Below are 18,015 nucleotides of genomic sequence, written 5' to 3'. Positions count from 1 at the left end.
ACATCCTGCTTCAAATAATCGAGTATTGTCAATGGGAGTTGACTTTTCACCCATTCATCTCTCAGCCTCTCCCACTCCTCGTCCTTTGTTGGAAGTTTAAAACTAGAACTGTAACAGCTTTCGTCCATTGTTATAGAGAAAATAAGGAAGAATATCAAGTAATAAATCTTTCAACCTCTTTCATTAAATAGAGAAAGATAGAGAATAATACTATAGTATGATTGGTCCTTGAAACTATAGTAATTTACACATTGCTCTTTATACTTATGACACAATTTGACAACACTATGACAACTCTAGGGGTAGGTGGCTGAGGTTAGGCTTTTCAGACGAATTTTGTAGGCTTTTCAGACAAATGACAAATCTATGACAACTCTAGGGGTAGGTGGGCGATTTCTGACCATAGGAGGCGAAGTCAGGCTTTCCAGACGAATCTTGTAAGCTTTTAAGATGAATCTTGTAAGACACAGTTTAACAAGTCTAGGACAACATTTTGTCAATTTTGACTACACTATGACAATTCTAGGGGTAGGTGGCGGTTTCTGACTATTTGGGTGATTTTTTTTACCATAAGGGTTGAGGTCAGACATCTAGATGAATATTGTAAGTTTTTAAGACGAATCTTGTGAGACATGATTTAACAAGTCTATGACAACTTCATGTCATTTGACTACACCATAACAACTCTAGAGGTAGGTGGACGATTTTTTTTACCATGGGAACGAGGTCATGCTTTCCAGATGAATCTTATAAGTTTTTAAGACGAATCTTGTGAGACACGATTTAACAAGTCTATAACAACTTTATGTCAATATTTGACTACACTATAACAACTTCTTACCATAGAGTGATTTTTTTTTTACCATGTGTATGTGTATAAATAAGATGCCTCATGAAACCAAAAATTACAACTTTATACCAACCATATTCAGTCTTCTACAACTACTTGTCTACTTCCTGCAAGAAATGGCTGAAAACCCATCATCATCAAATCCTTTGTCTTCTCAAATCATGCCTACCATGATGAAACTATCAATAGAAAAAACTGAAGCTTAGATCAAAGAGACTGCTAATCGGTTACCAAATAAGAGAAATGATAAGGATGGAGAGTTCTACACGGTGAGGGTAACGACTCTTACCCGATAATTGTTTACCGAATAAAGTTTTGCATACGATACAATTTTGATGGACTACAATCTTACCCGGTAAACTAAATTAGAATGATGAATTTTACCGGTAAGCACTTGGGTAAACTATCCCCTTAGAATTATGTAAATGCAGAAAAAAAGGGACATTGTGCTGAATCTGATAGTACAAACAAGATTGATCAAAAGTGAAGGCAAATCGATTCCCATCTAAAATTAACACCTTTGACTCACAATTGAATGACTGTAAAGTAATTCACACATATCTTATAAGACAAACACTTTTTTTGTGCTTATTAATGTAGTATACATATGTATGTATTCATAATGATGTCCATAATAAAAAAACACAATACAAACACCCATCATCCACTTTGACCGCCGTCTCCACCATCGTTCATCGTTGTTGACCCCGTTTATCGCCGTTGACTATTGTTTACCGTTTACCCTGTTAACTGTCATTGCCCATCATTTAACTGTTTTTCATCATGGTAAGCTTTCTTATATTAAACAAATAAAATATTTTCATTCACACGATAATTTAAATTTATATGTTATTTTTGTAACTCCTATATGTTATATATATGCTAGGGAGATTAGTACAACGTAACTATGACAATAAAATCAAAATTGCAAATATTATTTGAGGAATTGCGGGTATCGAAAAACAGAATACAAATGTTTAAAAATACCTGTTTCGATCATTGGCTCGATATCCGGTCAACATATGGAGATCCAATGCTTGTGCATCTGATGTTACCAATACATGTATTTCCTGAGGAAGACTCGCAAAATGCCATGTCATGTTGGAGAATACAACTTGCGTTTTGGGCGATAAGAATTCTGCTTCATTACCGATATACGATTTGGCAGAAACCAACTTTATCGGAGCCATTACACGTCCTGCACCAGAAGGGTTTTAGGCATTGTTTAAGATCATCTGGGACGGAGGAATGATTTTACTTTGAGCCTTCACTAGCTCTAAATTTTAAAAATACCAGACATAGATGCAATACATATATGTATCTTGCTCCCGGTAGATGTTGGATTTAGCTCTAAATTTCCACATGCTTCGTTTTCTTACCGCTTACGGACCAGTAATGTGATTCCCAGACATGCGTATGACAACATAAAGGGCGTTGTTGTGGCCTGATTGTATAAGTAAATACACGTTGATGAGATCGAGGATGTGAGTTTGACTAATTTATCTTTAGTAATTTACCTTATTAACGATAACTAAATACTGAAACAAAAAATAGATGTAGGACTTGCATCCACATACTAGGTTCACACCTACGGATGCGGAGTTGGAGTCTTCTTGATAGAGGGACAGTTGTTATTTTGAGGGGGTTGCACACAAACTGCACGGTGCATCGACTTGTCATCGTCACGATTGTCCGTTGATATGACCGGTTATATTGAACAAATGAATCGCCATATTGAGGAAGTAAATGAACTTGTTAACAATGGTTCCACAGATATGTTAAGGGTTGTTTGTTTATCTCTGAATAGTTCCATTAAGAGGCAACATCTGAATCGTTAAGAGGTAAATCTTGTTTGGCAAAAAAAAGTCTGTCTCTTAATGATTATAAAACCCTCTGAATGATTTTGTATCCTGGATCTCCCTTTACCATTCAGCAATTGCCAAACTAACCCCTTAAGTCACTGAAATGCACATTAAAAAGACGTCCTGAATCAAATTAAAATAGAAGTTGATGCCATGAAGGTAGATATTTGAAGTCTTTATTTGTCATTATTAGGTTGTGTTCAAATAATTTGTTATTAGAACTTATATATTCATCGTCATGGTGATCAACCCGTAAATGCTCAAGTGTTTCAACAACAAAATGATCCGGTTGAGTCAACACCTTCAACCCCCGGATGTGACCATTTTGGTCATAATTTTGACGACCAAAACGACGGGGACGCCCTAAATTTTGATGATGGTTATCATCCGAATTTTAATGTCGAACCAAATTATGATGATAACGTTACATCGAACATGCTACCAGAGTAGACCCCACCTATACCTGAACCAAAAAAGTGTGTAAAGTACAAAATGATATAAGAACAGCAGGTGGAGTGGAGTAATATAAAGATGAGTGTAGACATGCACATTAATCCTTGTGTATGAATATTACAAGAAGACAACATTGGCTCATGAGAATGAAAAAGGCATGCACAATTATGTGAATAATACAGCTCTGAAAGAGTAATTTGGTGGTGATGGCTAAGACTGATCAGGGGGGTTTCTAAACTTACGGCTCGGGAACATGAGCTTCAAGATCGACAACATTATTGCTTGTATGCATGACAATACAAAGTTCCAACACGACGATGGCCAGTACCATGGATACAGCAACCGGAAGAACAGACTGATGATGTGTCGAGGATATCTCCCCACCTGAACCAAGCCGTAAGTAATCAGAATCCATCTAAAATTCATGAAAAAAATATGAGATTTTATTGGTACATGGGACAAAACAGTACATGACAGAACTAAAACTTGTTGTCTCATGTTTGACGTGACATTAGACTGGACAGCAAGAGACATGAGTTGGATAAATATGCATATTTTTTCTGTCCCACCTATTTAATCTGGGAGATCGGACAAGATTGGTAAATCACTAAACTGCCCATCACAAATTAAAACCCTAAAACCTTCCAGAATCCTTTCACACGTGTATCTCACTCTCACCCATCTAGTCCTCTCCTGTCCGCATACCAAATACATCTTAGAGCAGGAGAACAAACTGGATTAGGACAGGCTCTATGAGGACTCACCTTGAGGCTTAGGATCAAGAGTGCTAGGGCAAAGAAACATTGGCACAAAAGGCCGTCTTCAAGTTGAAATTCCATGATTATCTTAACCGTAATTAGATTACCTTTCATTTAACCCCTTGAAGCCAGTATCCAAGGGTAATTTATTTGCTTGCATGGTCGATATTCAACACTAAAAAAAAACCAAACCAAAGGAGTCTGATATATTCCACCTGGAGGAAAGGTCCGGGGAGGATGGGATGTAGATTTGACATCTATCCGAAAAAGTAGAGCAATTATTCCATGAAAACCCTCGGCTTGGTATTTACACTAAACACATATAGATAGTTGTTACTTGTTGGCACAAATATTGCTCTTACCATAGCTTGCTTTAGAGGAATTTGGTTAAAACATTCATATCATGTCATCTTGGTGAAAACATTTGTGAATCTAATTGGTTGGCTCTACGATTTTGGCAGGATTACATACACTACGACCAACAAATGGTGTTGACTGAGATGCTGACTCGGTAAGAAAGGAAAGGCTTACTCGGTCAATGCTTACCCAGACCAAACCTATTACTCAATTTATGTTGGTAAAAGGCCCTTAGTCTTTAATGCCATATAAAGTAACAAACTCTATTTTAAAAACACCCGCATACGTGTTATATGTGCTTCTTGATATCTGGTTACTGGCAAAGCTACATTAGAAAACATCCAATGTCACGGCAAAACAGAGATGCGCAGGCCAAAAAAATAAATTGAAAGAGGGGTTAATGGGGGAATCTTTTACTAATAATTCAAACTCCTAAAATAATCTGGATTGAAATATTTAAAAAAAAGAAAAGGTAACATTTTCTAGGAGAACTCTAAATAGCAAATGTTCATACTTTTGTTAAAAGTTATGTATTAAGTCAAGAATTGCAATTTTCTTCAGATGGGTCATTAGCATTATTATCAGTAAGTTGACAATATTGATACGGTTCCACAAGATCATTCTTTATTGAATGATGTTTTAGATCTCAATAAGTATTAGTCATTATGTTATCAAACTTCTCGAAAGAAAGATACTTCAAGAGATTAATTTGATATTAATAGAATAATCTAGTTATTATTAATGGGAAAGGAACAATGTTCTTAAGATTTTTTAGATTTCAGATCGAGTGTAAAGGACTAAAATTGCAAGCTGAGAATTAGTCTAGGAACAGGTTTTGTAATTTACATCAAACTAAAGGTTCATTTAGAAAACGAGTCCTGTATAATGAAGCAAAGTCGGAAATTGATCGTACACCCCCAATGTAGGACACACACGTTAGCCAATTAACCTGACAGGGGGGGGGGGTGTGTGCTAAATACACATTTTATGGTAGTCATTTCATATCTACCCTATATGTTATAATCATCCGTAAAATCATGTAATGTCCACTGACACTATGGGGAGCAGAACAGTTCTACTTGTGGTGACAAGTTACTGCTCAATGTCTCCCTACAAGCAGGTCTTCTACATAATCTGAACTTCTTCATCTTTTTACATGGATATCTGTATTAAAAGGTGAGGTTTTGAACCAACCTAGGGAGTCTACTAACACCTTTCAGGGAGCACATATGTTGCTTTGGGGGTGATTCAAACAAGTTAAAACCATTAGCTGCACAACTTGTACGCATCGGTTGAAAAGATTGCATGGTATTCATTCCATGTGGGCCAGGGGATGGAAAGTAGAGGGTTCGGTCACTGCTATCCTAGCCCAGTAACTTCTTGCTTGTTCATACTAAAATCTGCTTGGGATATTATTCCATCTTATACCCCAACCTATTCTTGTATCCATAAATCCTAACATATCCTAAAAACTGCCCAGCAGATTCCAGAAACATTATATAGTCCTTGATCGAGACATTCATTATTTTCTTTAAATGGTTTTAGACAAACTTATTCTAGTGAAATTTATATTCTTCCAAAAACCAATTTTGGAGATCCACTGATAATCTAGGAATGACCAACACTAGACTATTCAAGGTGGCCACATGTGTGTTCACGTTCGAGGCAAAAATTCCAAAACAAACGAGGTATTGAACACAAACTTCAAAAATAAAGAAGCTCGGCTCTTAATGAAAGAATTTGAACCATTCTATCTATATGATACTGTTTGTTCCGGTTCATGCTCACAAAGAGAGATTCCAATTCCCCTGTTGGTTAGCTAATGATATACAAACTAAAGAATTGTTATCTTCTCTAGCCATAGACTATCAAGAGGTACCAAGAAACTAGTCATTCAACATTGTACTACTATTACAGCATGAGAGATTTTGGTAGAAGCCACTTGCACCTAGGAATTTTTCCACATCATTTTTTAGAAAGCTATGTAAAAAAGAGAACAACATGAACCAACAAAGAGAATCGATAATTCATGCTGCTTCTACTTTCAACAATTTCTTATACAGTAAATGAACATAAATTACTCACAGGGAAAAGAAAATCCAGAGCATCCCAGGCTGCATGACGAACAGCTCTTGTTGGATACATTGGACCACCAGGAGAAGTGAAGCTGTACAAGCAACTTTTAAGTCTGGTACTTGTAGTCATTCTCAGCTCCAAACCTAAAGTGAATCATATATGAACTAGACACCAACCATTTCAAAACATTTAAAACTCTAATCACCAAATAAAGAGTACTACCTCGGAGAATCTTAATGTGGGAGAGATAATGTAACAGCACTGGTTCCACTTTCAATTTTTGAAGCTGACCAATAAGCAAATACGTGATAGAAGATGTTCAATTTTCCACCCAGGACAGTAAGCAGAATGAATTCATGAAATAGTCAATTTCTTGGATCTTACCTGATCAGATAGTTCAATAACGAATATATCTGCAGAACCCCCTACTAAGAAAGCATTCGGGAACTCTGGAAAGTGTTGTAAGAAGCTTTCGATCTTGTCAACTGTAAGAAGCCTTTTGAGGTCAAACAATAAATTTTTATGTATAATATAATTTCACTAGGTAAGTGGCATAACCTAGTGAAGGGAACTTTCCTCCTCGTTATTCAGTACCTAGATTATAAAGAAAGATGAATCTAGAAAGGAGAAGAAAGAGATCTCGTTGTGCCTGAAAGAAACAAGAATAAAATTAACTTTCTCAATATAAATGAAATTCTTAATTGTGAGATACTCAGTCGGTTTCATTTGTACTAAGATAAGTATGTGGTCCATTCTTACCTGCAAAGGGATTTTCTTCAACTTCTCGGGCATCAATGCAATGTCCACAAGAAGATACTACAGCCAATTAAAAAAGTGAGTAACCTAAGAGGTCTGATTAAGCCATGCAATATAATTATAGCATATATTACAAGCCTTCACACCGAAAAAAGACTCTGGAAGTGTGTCGTGTTTGTCTGGATATCAATCCTACAAATAAGAACATAAATTTATCAGAATTAAACAAACTTTGTGTTGTCTATATTTTTTTCTGGATAGGAGTCTACTGTATTTAGAGCATAAATCATGACAAAAGCAGAGCTGGGGCATGGTGAATAATGTAGCAAATGAAGGCAAGTAGACATTAAAGAAAGGCAAAATGCAAAAAGATTTGCATTAGATCCTATTTAGTCTAACAAATAATGTTTTAAATTTCTCAATCAATATAGCAAAGTTCCAAATTTTCTTAATTAATGTCATAAAGTTTCAAATTTTCCTATTTTTCACTCATTTTGACCGGTAACTTTGATCTTGTAACATTTGGTGATGTGGATATCAAAGTTTATTGTCCACTTAGCCGTAACCCTTCTGTAAATAGCTATCTTTGTCATCAAATGTTAAAAGATTAGAAAGTTATCGGTCAAAAATGGGTAAAATCTTTGTTGCATAGATTTAGAAAAGAATTGTTCATTACACTAAATAGAAACTAAACCAAACTTTGTTGCCTTTTGATGCATTTTGCTCTAGAAAAACACTCAAAAGACGATAAAGACATTACCAAGACCAAGTTTTTACCCCCCAAATTAGTTGAGTTAGGTTAAAAAATAAACCATCACGTGAAAAAACATGATGTGATATTGGGTCCTGTTTACCCGATGAGAAGAGAAATGAAGATGGGACCCCTCAAAATGGAGAATGTAGAAAAACTGCATAATACTAGAACCTTAAGTCTTATTTTAACATTTATTTACTACAGTTATAATGCCATTTTTGGCATTATTCTGATACCACAATTCGGGCAATTTCGGATAGTTTCCAAGTAGAACTGCTGAAACTACGTGAAACCCTGACAAGGGTTTATGTACAAGGAGGGCAAACCCTTATGGGTTGATAGGCAAAAAATAAATTTTCGTTGTTTGTGGATCACTCGAATAAATGTAAACAAAGCGTATTTTAACAATTTTTTTCAAGTATGTACAGGATATCAACTGAATCAAATGAAAGTGATGAGTTAACGTAAAAATCCGATGGAATTTAGGTTAAGGACGAAGGAAGTGGAAAAAGGGGGGACAAAGTAGAAATTCATGCTGAAATAAGAATCACAACAGTAAGTTGCTCTATGAACCCTGTGGCTTGAGGTCGCACGCTTCCCCAACGCGTATTCGTAGGTGAAGCCGAGCAACCCCCTGTTTTGTCTTTTATTGTTTTATCGACCAGGGTAAAAAAAACATACCAGGCGATAAGAGCTGCCATTTGGCCATTTTTAGGAGAAGGAAAAAAACTTTTGGAGCCACGAAGAGCTAGGAATCACACCAGGATTGAAGATTGAAGATTGAAGACAATTTTCATTACTTGTGCATGGGGAATCATAACAAGAGGGAGTTTTCACATTCTTTTAGATTTCTTGCTCAGAAACAATGTCTAGATCTTTAGATTATTCTCCTTTGTTCTGTTTCATACCACCCCCAACATGAACTAATCTTTGGATGTTCAGAGTTGGATGATTTTTGGTTATTAAACATATGAACACATAAAGTTTGGAATTTTTTATTAGGGTTTTCAATTAATGAAGCATGAGTTATTTTTAATGTTGTTGTTAGCCTGATCAACTACCCATTGAACCCACTGATTTATTGATCTTAATTTGTCTTTGAGAAGTGATTTAAGAATAGATTTGTGATTTATATGCCTAGGGTGAGAACTTGGATAGAGATATATACCAATCAAACCCTAGTATTGTCTTAACAATCTTGGTCTAAATAAATCTCTGAATTCATGTGTTGAGATCGAGAGATGAAACATGCTTTTCAAAGATAAACCTGTTATAACTTGAGAGAGAGAGAGAGTAACTGGTAAAATGTGTTCAATTGACTGATTTGATAATTATTCAACTTGATGTGTTCTATATGAAAGTGATTAGGATTCCAACCCAACTACTTCTCTCCTGATAAAGAGTTCCAGTTTTTATTTTCTGAAATTACTTAAAATTCCCAATAGCTAATTAGATCATTAATTACTTAATTCATCATCATTGACCATCTAATTAATAGTAAGTGTAGTCATTGTGATACTCAGTCTCTAGTTCCTTTGGTTTGATACCGGTACTTACTGTACATATTACTTGATTCGACATCATACACTTGCAGTCAGATTAGGGGGTGTAAACCGGACTATCACATGGGGAATGGTATTGGCAGAAATGTGGAACCACAATTTCCAAAAAGTTTGAAGGAGGGGCATGTGTCCACGCCTCCAAAGATACAACTACTTTAGAACTTATCCTCACTCAGTCTTGCAGTTTGAACTCGAAGCTCTTGGGAGCAATTTTCACGTACTCTCAAGTTAAGAAAATATCGAATTTGGACATGGAGGAACGATACCAAGCTCATTATCAAGTTAAGAAAATATGTGATTCTCAGCAAGCTGCGACGAGTAAGCCTAATTAGAAATTGTGATTGCAAATCCCATACCAGAATACGTTTGTAGCACCTTGCACAAGAGCTGATGAGTAACGAAGGAGGACATCTGAACTATCAAGTTGAACTTCAAATAACTGCAAGATAGATGTAAAACAGTAAGCTAAACCATTCAAATGAAAGAATATGAATCTGACTCTTGCTGTATGTCAGATAGCAGAAAAATTCTTGATAACTATGTTTACATTAATGAAACAAATCAATAAATGATTAATAAAAGAAAACAAAATATAATTGACTTTATTTTCAATTGACTATAAAAAGGGATTTTGATAATCTCAGATATAGTAGGCGGAAGTCACATTTTTTTAATTTATCGTCACAAAAATATGTATTTTTATTATCACAACTTAAGTTATTTACTTCAATAAATTAATATCAGGCTATCAAAGTCAGCATACAAAATTAGGGTTTAGGAACATCAACAGTGATGAAGGCAACTATAGCTAATAGATGCATCCAAGAAAAATCATTTTTTCTAATTTTAAATTCTGAATAAACTGTTAAAATAAGCTTTAAACAATCAAGACAGAGGGAGTACAATGATCCCTGCCCCGGTTTTACAGAGTATATTAACCAACATGACTAAAGAAACCATACACGGGGTAGCTCAACAAGGACTCCATAAACATGTAGTGTGCATAAGTTACATACCCATTTATGGAACAGAAGGGCAAAAATATGAGAGGCAAATGGCTGGCTCCAGAGTTGAACAATTAAAGCGAGAATTGGGTTGTCATGCTGATGTTCCAAGTAAAAATGATCAGCAAGCACATCATAGAAGCATATTGGAACCTTAACTTCTACCCTTGCGTCAGAGTTTGCATCTTCTCTGCCAAGAATTATATCTGTTCCATGTCCATTGCAGGAAAATAAGAATGTTTAAGTACCCAATTCTTGGTGAAAAATTTAATTAATGACAGAAAACGCTATTTGAAGCAGATGAAAATTTCAAATGTTGCAATTTCACAGCTTCAACTTTTCTTCACTTTTGTATTTGTATGTATCCAGTTATGGGAGGGCAGTTTATCAATGAATATTATGCAAACACCATATCCTGTTTAATTAAGGGAATGGACTCACCTAGGCTATCACCTTGATATTGGTACACCACCACTTCAACTAAGCACAAACGTATCACAGTTCTTAATGCTTATCTCATTACGCCTCACAGCACTTCAAGTTCCTTAAATATGTACTAATCGCATTGTCTTTAGATAAACAGAGTCGACCTACCATAAGTAGGTGTGCAATGGATATGGATTTGAAGTGTTATAGTTAAAAAATCATTCTTTGGCCTCTACTGGATGGTCAGGAATCAAAATGTTAAGATACGTAGTCAACTGAAATTCCCTACTCATCATCATAGGTATCTAACATAAGCATTTAGCAATCATGCTAACTATGGAATATATGTGCATTAGTTGCGAGGTTTACTAGGTTATTCCTGCCCAAGGCAGTTACAGTTTACAATAATAGCCATAATATATGAATGCATCTAGTTTAAACAATCAAAGAAGAAGGAAAAGGACCACAAAGTATGATGGTGAGTTCTACATTACTATTATATAACAAATATCAAATGTCTTAATAAATCCCAACCATTATACACTGAAAAGTATTCATGCCAATATCCATCAGGGAATTTTTTTCCTGAACTTGATTGAAACCAAACAAACCCAGTGAATCCTACATGAAGTGGAGTGCAATCAATCAATATCTGAACTCAATTGAGATCTATCTAAATTTATCACAGTATCAACAAGATCTGATAGTGACTAACTTCTCAAGCTGATGGATGGTAGCACATAGTCATAAAATATTTTATACTAAATCCATCAACCCTTTCCCACCCATATACCTTTATAACTTTATTTAATTGGGTACCACATCCTTTTTAAGAGAAATCAGCGATGGGCTTGGATAACAAACAACAAGATATACAATGACAGATTTGAGTAAATAACACTCATTTGGTGAACAATAGGAAAAAGTTACTCATTTTGTAAAAAAAAAACTAATAGGAAAGAGTAACTCAATTTTTAGGACGTAAGACAAAGTATGTCTTGATATTATAAGTCTGAATGGCATAATATGAATGTAGTAATGAAATTTATGTGGTACTTCAAGGCTGGAACTCAAAACTTGCCATCTCATGTTAAATCAACAAACTATTCAATACAACAGAAAATTTCGCACTGCAGGATTGTGTACTAAAGTTTCATGTTACTCTGTGCCACTTATAAATTTTTATGTGAACTAAGATCTATCACAGGAAACAACTTTTAGAAAATTATTTTAGATAGCTATTTAATAGAACAGAACATTCTGCACTGACGGGTTGTCTGCTGAAGTATCAATTTATTCTGTGCCATATAATAACTCTTATGTGAAATAAGTTCCATCACGCAATACAACTTTAACTTCCATTTTAGGTGATAGGTAGTAAGTACATCCCCCTCTTTCAAAAACAATATTAGTAATTTTAACCGAGAATTTTCGGTTAGCAAATGATTGGTATATGTTTATTCCTCTTAATTTCAAGTATGGAGGAAGTTAACAAATGTCATTCACCATTTCGGCCGATCGAAGATGATAACCACAAGTCATCAAACAAAGTAAATATAGAATTCAAAGGCAATCAAGTAAATAAGGCTGTTAAAGCTGTCAAATATACGGTTTAGAAGCTGAAAAAATATATTTTAAAACTGCTGTAAGTGGAAAACCACATTCACATAATTTGTATTTGCCATGTAATTGGTATGGATATGCTCCAATATGCCAATAATAAGACTCACAAGCATAGTGTGTATTTCCAATAAAAATAAATCTTGCACTCCATGTAAGGTCATTGGTTACTCCATAGCACGACTAATCACCATGTCATCATGTCATTCTTAAACGAGTAATACATCAATTATATACTTCACTCTGCACATCCTAATTCCCAAAAAACAAAAAAAGATCACCACGTGTCATTTAAAGCGTCTCCCTTAAGTCCTTTTCTTGACACGCAGATCCGATGGCATAGAAGAAATTACGTGGAGTTCAGTGGTCTAATGGAATTGATATGCTTAGAAGCTTAATTGAAATTATACATATCACATTGTTCTATCTCCTCATCCTTAACACCATCACAACTTCAGTGGTACCTAGTGACATCATAAAAAACCAGTACCAGCAAAGATTCTGTTTTAGTTCATCAAATGTTTCTTTTTGTATAATGTTGGATGGAGACAATGAGATTCCGATTTTGCAACCATATATTTGACTGTTTATCCATTTTCACATACTCATCAGGCTAGAAGTCAAATTGACCTATCAGCAAGCAACTTCTCCCATTCCAAAATAAATGCTACATATTTAATGCCAACCTTATTCTATAACTTGTTATAAATTATAATCGCTTTAACAATCTTTTCTCCAAATTTAAAATCTTGATCAATTTCAATGTTGAGAAATTAATCGTTTGGCATCAAAATCAAAGTCTTTATTCCCGTTAGAGGGGTAGTAATTAAGCAAAATCAAAAGGTCTGAGTTACCTCTAGCTCGATCATCAACCTCTAAAGCTATGTCTGCAAACAACGCTTGTAATAAATCACGTCTCTGAGTTGGTGAAGCTATTGCCTAGAAATTAAAAAGAAAAAAGTTAAATGCACAAATTCAAAATAAACCGATCAACCAAAGTCTATCAATGTAGAGAGATGATCAATAACAATTCAAATTAAAACGGTAATCAATATAAACAAAAGAAGTCCACAAACCCTTCGAAGCTTTTTATCGATCTCTTGGGTGAGAGCAGAGAAATAAGCAGAGCTTTTCGGAGTTACAACAAATGGCGACATTTTTCTTATCTGTTTCTCGAAAAGCAGTGCATTTGATTTGAAAACTGACAATCAAATCCAAAAAAAAAAAAAAATCATCAATATATTAGCCCTAGATTCACATAGCGGTTGACTAATTATAGCATTTAACCTTTTCCCCTACAAAAATTAATCAGATGCCTGACCTAAATCCAATATCCGGCAAATGATCTGGTTCTATCGCCGACACTCACGGTCGTAAGGGGTGGCGATGGTGGTGGTCGTGGGGTGGCAGACACCGTGAACGACGCGGATAGAAGCTTTGGGAAATTGCTACAATAATAATGGAGAATCTGGTATTACCGAACTATCATTTTGATCGGTGTAAAAATATATATTTTATTTTAAATTCAAGCATTTATTTTTCTTCGATTCTTTTTTGAGTAAACTACAATTTTAGTCCCTAAGGTTTACATGACATTATGAATTTTCCCTAAACTTTAATAAATACAACTATGGCCATTATAGTTTGAGTTTTGTTTTGAAAATGATCCCTAACATGAATATTATTAAAAATATCAGTTAAAGAAATGGCATTTCGGTCTTTTTAAGAATTAATAAAACATGTCATATTATTTCTAATTAAAAACTATAAGTATATTATTATATAATGAGAAGTCCTCTAGCTAAAATCCAGCGTCTTTTGTCTTGCAGACCCATCTCTGCCTCCTCCGTCATCACCCAACACCTTCCATCTCAGGCAACCCCCAAGACCCTCCATCTACGACTATTCGTCTTTCTTCAGTCGTTCAACGAAGAGAAACAATGGAAGATTTGTCTTCGGTGAATCCCTCCCCCACCACTATCTCCATCCTTCGTCCTCTTCATAGCCATCTCAACGTGGACCTATCAATATTTCATGAAAAAAACTGATAAAAAAAACAACGGTCAGTTATTAAATCTCAAGGGTAGTTCTCTCCACCACAAATCTCCTCCACATCATGCTTTAGTCAATTTTTTGTCTTTAGCGACCCCCTTCTTACCCTTATCTTGACACTGCTCCTATAGAAGTCTTTTATCAGCAGTCAAGTAGTCTAAGGTGGCTCTTGAATGAAAACCCTTTTCTGGTTCATCTCCAAATTTCAAATCTAACCATGTGTGATTCGAGGTAAAGTAAAAAGATTTTCAAGAACAATTGGTGAAAATTTTGTTGGTGATTTTAGTGTCGTTAATCATTTTAGTATGATTGTGATTTACGTCAAACATAAGTGAGTTAGGAGGTGCATAGTGCACACTCACAAATGTTGCATCTATCACCTTAGATCGTTAAGGCAATGGTTAAGGAGGCTATGCCCCCTTGCAGGGTCCAAGAGGGCAAAAGCCCTTGGCGTTGGTCCCAATGATCGTTCTACGGGTTTTAAGAGAGATTTAATTAGGATTTTTTTAAGTTTTGGGATGTTTTGTATGAACTTCAAAAGATTGAAACATTCTTGAAATCATATTGAAACTTGGTGGTAATTGGCGTAAGCATAGTTCAGAGGCGTATGGACTCAGAGCCTCTGAGTCTTCGCTCGAATTCTCTAAGTGTCAAGAGTCAGAGTCTCTGGTCCTTATGATCAGAGTCGCTAGACTTCTAACCTCTAGACGTCCGGAGCCTCTGGAATTTTTCTAACTTTGCTTCTGACTCAAAGCCAGTTGTAACTGTTTTTCTAAACTTATTCATTAACGGTCATAACTGTTGTGCAATTATGTCTTTTAGTTTAATCGCTCATAGCTGTCGATCTCTCATATAAATATGTGAGGTTTCGACCTTACAACCTTTAAGGTTAGAGTGTTCATTTGAATTATCCCAATACGAAATTCGTGATACCCAAGACAATAAGGTACAAATTATTGTATTTGGAAAATGATATTTCCATGACCCAAGTGATTATACAGTCTACACATCATCTCCAATCCCCAATTCCTAACAATTTTCATCATCGGAGTCACGTAGTGAGTGAGAATGGTAATTTGAGGTTATGTGGGAAAGACGATGAATAAATTAATGTGTTTTGGCTTTTGAGATTTAGTTTGAAGGGTGCGAAGATAACTGTTGTTTTGTGGGTTTATTGGATTGACATCGCTTTGTTGTGGTCATTCTAATATAACAATTAATGGCAGATCCAAATTTTTTATCAAGCAGTGCACATTTAAAGTGGATTAACGACCCATAAAATCGACCAATGTGTTTTTAGCCGAATTCTATTGTTTCAAGGAATTTTTTGAGTTTTTTGGTTGATTTTGAGAGACTTTCTCGATTTTTTGGTTGATTTCGAGGGCTTTTTCGTTTTTTGGTTACTGTTCCTTATATTTTTTAATATCCCAGAGCACTACTTAAAGTTCAGAGGATACATCTTTCATACCTAAAATATTACTTGAGAAATTTCAGTTGAGCGGGTGCACAGGATCCTACTCGGACATGACTAGGTTTGCCCCTGATAACAATTAGTGTTCAGAGTATTTATTGTGAATTGATCATTTTAAGTTTGATTTATGTTGGAGAAATTTGGGTTTCAAGTTGCTGGAGATGGTGACCAGAGTAAAAGTGTGAAGTTGGTCTTGTTGATAGTGATCGAAGTTCAAGAACGATTTTGCGTGCGTGTGTGTAAATGAATCGAACTTTTAATAGGCTACTTGAGGCCGAGCTTAATAATTATCGAGCTCGAGTTGATCTCGAACACAAAATAAAGTCCACTTAACTTAACAAGTCGAGCTTCATAACACTAGTGTTCGACTCGACTCGTTCGAAAGCTCGATTAAACTTTACGAGTCAAGTCGACCGAGCCAAGTTATTCGAGCCAAACACACACACACACATGTTTACTAATTATATAATCAAAATATAAAAAACATCGAGCTTGAGTAAATAAACAAGTTAATCGATCTCAAATTCGAGCTCGAGCTCAAACATTGAAAAAATATTCGAGCTCATAAACGAGCATCAAGCTCAAGCTCAAACATTGAAAAAAATATTCGAGCTCGAGCCTAATATTATTTTTTTGAACCGAGCTCGAATAACCTGCTACTCCGACTCTACTCGGCTCGTTGACACCCCTATATAAAAATAATAATTTAGAACCAGTAATATATATATATATATATATAATTAAAATTAGAAAAAATATAAAAAGACAAAAATAACCCCCACTTGACAGAAAAGATGATATAGGCATTGAGCTTGTTATATGGGTACATCACAAGAAGAAAATGTTCAATTTTAACATTTCACATGTTATTCCTGTTATACCGAAACGCATATATGTGAAGCATCTCTTGAAATATAAGTCCACATAATTATCATGAACACTGTTTAAGCACGTGAGACAATTAATAACACAAAATCTTTCTAGATATTTTTTAAAGTTCCGTGACACCTAATGTTGTTTTCATGTCTTAGATTCACTAATAATTCAAAACCTAAAACTCGTGTTTAAAATCTCTTGTTTTGCATTTTCATGCCTTAGATTCATACAGAATCGAAACTCAAAACTCGTGTTTAAAATCTATCATGCACGAGTTACATGGGGAGATAACCAAGAGTAGGTCACAATGAGACGCAACATAACGAATGGGAATATTTAATAGTTACATATCAGAATGAAATGTCTTGAGTGAGAACTGATTTTTGGATCTGTGTGGAAGGAAGTTATTCATGTACAAAAGATCTTAATGACCGATCTATTTAAATTGGTTTTTAATCAAACTTCACAACTCGTCCCAACAAGTTGTACAGTATCTCATTTCCACCAGTGTTGTAAAACTGAATAGATATTTTGACTGAAGTTGAAAAATATATAAAATAAGGTGTGTGTGTCCTACTTTATTATTTACCTGTAAAAACAAGACTGAGAATTAAAATATTTTATTATTCATAACTAATTCCGAACTAAATCATCTTATTCTATTAAATGATAAAATGACCTTATAACACACATAAAAAAAAAATTAATACATATGTATTTAAGCATTGAAAGTAAGGAAAAGTCTAAAAAAACCCAATGTACTTTTGTGTTTGGAATGATTAAGTCATTGGACAATTTTTTGGAACAAACAAGTCCTTGGACATTTCAAAACATGTTAAATAAATTCTTGGACTTTTTAAAACCTATTAGATACATTCTTATGACTTATACAACTGATTAATATGATAAAATAAGGGGAAAAACCTAAAAAGGTCAATGAACTTTCATATTTTGAGTGATTAAGTCTCTAAACATTTTTTGAACAAAAAAAGTACTTACATATATAAAATGAAACAAATATACCAAAAAAATACTTACATTAAAAAATATTATTGATTAAATATATTTTGATTAAAAATAAAAAATATTTTGTCAATGATTTTCCAAATAAAAAAAATAAAAAAAGAATTTAAAAAGT

The 18,015-nt window shown here is 34.7% G+C and overlaps 1 protein-coding gene across 1 annotated transcript; it reads right to left on the bottom strand.

Annotated features, from left to right (window-relative positions):
• Positions 1-3,212: 3,212 nt before the first annotated feature.
• On the bottom strand, positions 3,213-13,924 carry LOC112518442. The gene is made up of 12 exons (XM_025126134.1): positions 13,800-13,924; positions 13,555-13,679; positions 13,333-13,417; positions 10,445-10,638; positions 9,785-9,867; positions 7,259-7,304; positions 7,116-7,172; positions 6,951-7,005; positions 6,741-6,841; positions 6,579-6,642; positions 6,366-6,499; positions 3,213-3,549 (listed from the first exon to the last, which is right to left on the bottom strand). The coding sequence occupies exons 2-12, from the start codon at positions 13,633-13,635 to the stop codon at positions 3,376-3,378; spliced, it is 1,074 nt and encodes a 357-aa protein (XP_024981902.1). The 5' UTR covers positions 13,636-13,679; positions 13,800-13,924; the 3' UTR covers positions 3,213-3,375.
• Between the last annotated feature and the right edge of the window lie 4,091 nt (positions 13,925-18,015).

This window comes from Cynara cardunculus (genome assembly GCF_001531365.2).
Source record: "Cynara cardunculus var. scolymus isolate 2C chromosome LG 9, CcrdV1, whole genome shotgun sequence".
NCBI lineage: Eukaryota > Viridiplantae > Streptophyta > Magnoliopsida > Asterales > Asteraceae > Cynara > Cynara cardunculus.
The sequence above is the reverse complement of the archived record's forward strand: the minus strand, read 5'-3'. Positions and strand labels throughout refer to the sequence as shown.

Coding starts and splice junctions, on each gene's coding strand:
- LOC112518442 (XM_025126134.1), bottom strand. CDS start 13,635: ATGTCGCCATTTGTTGTAACTCCGAAAAGCTCTGCTTATTTCTCTGCT. Junction 13,418..13,554: donor TCGATAAAAAGCTTCGAAGG/GTTTGTGGACTT, acceptor TTTAATTTCTAG/GCAATAGCTTCACCAACTCA. Junction 6,842..6,950: donor CATCTTTCTTTATAATCTAG/GTACTGAATAAC, acceptor GGCTTCTTACAG/TTGACAAGATCGAAAGCTTC.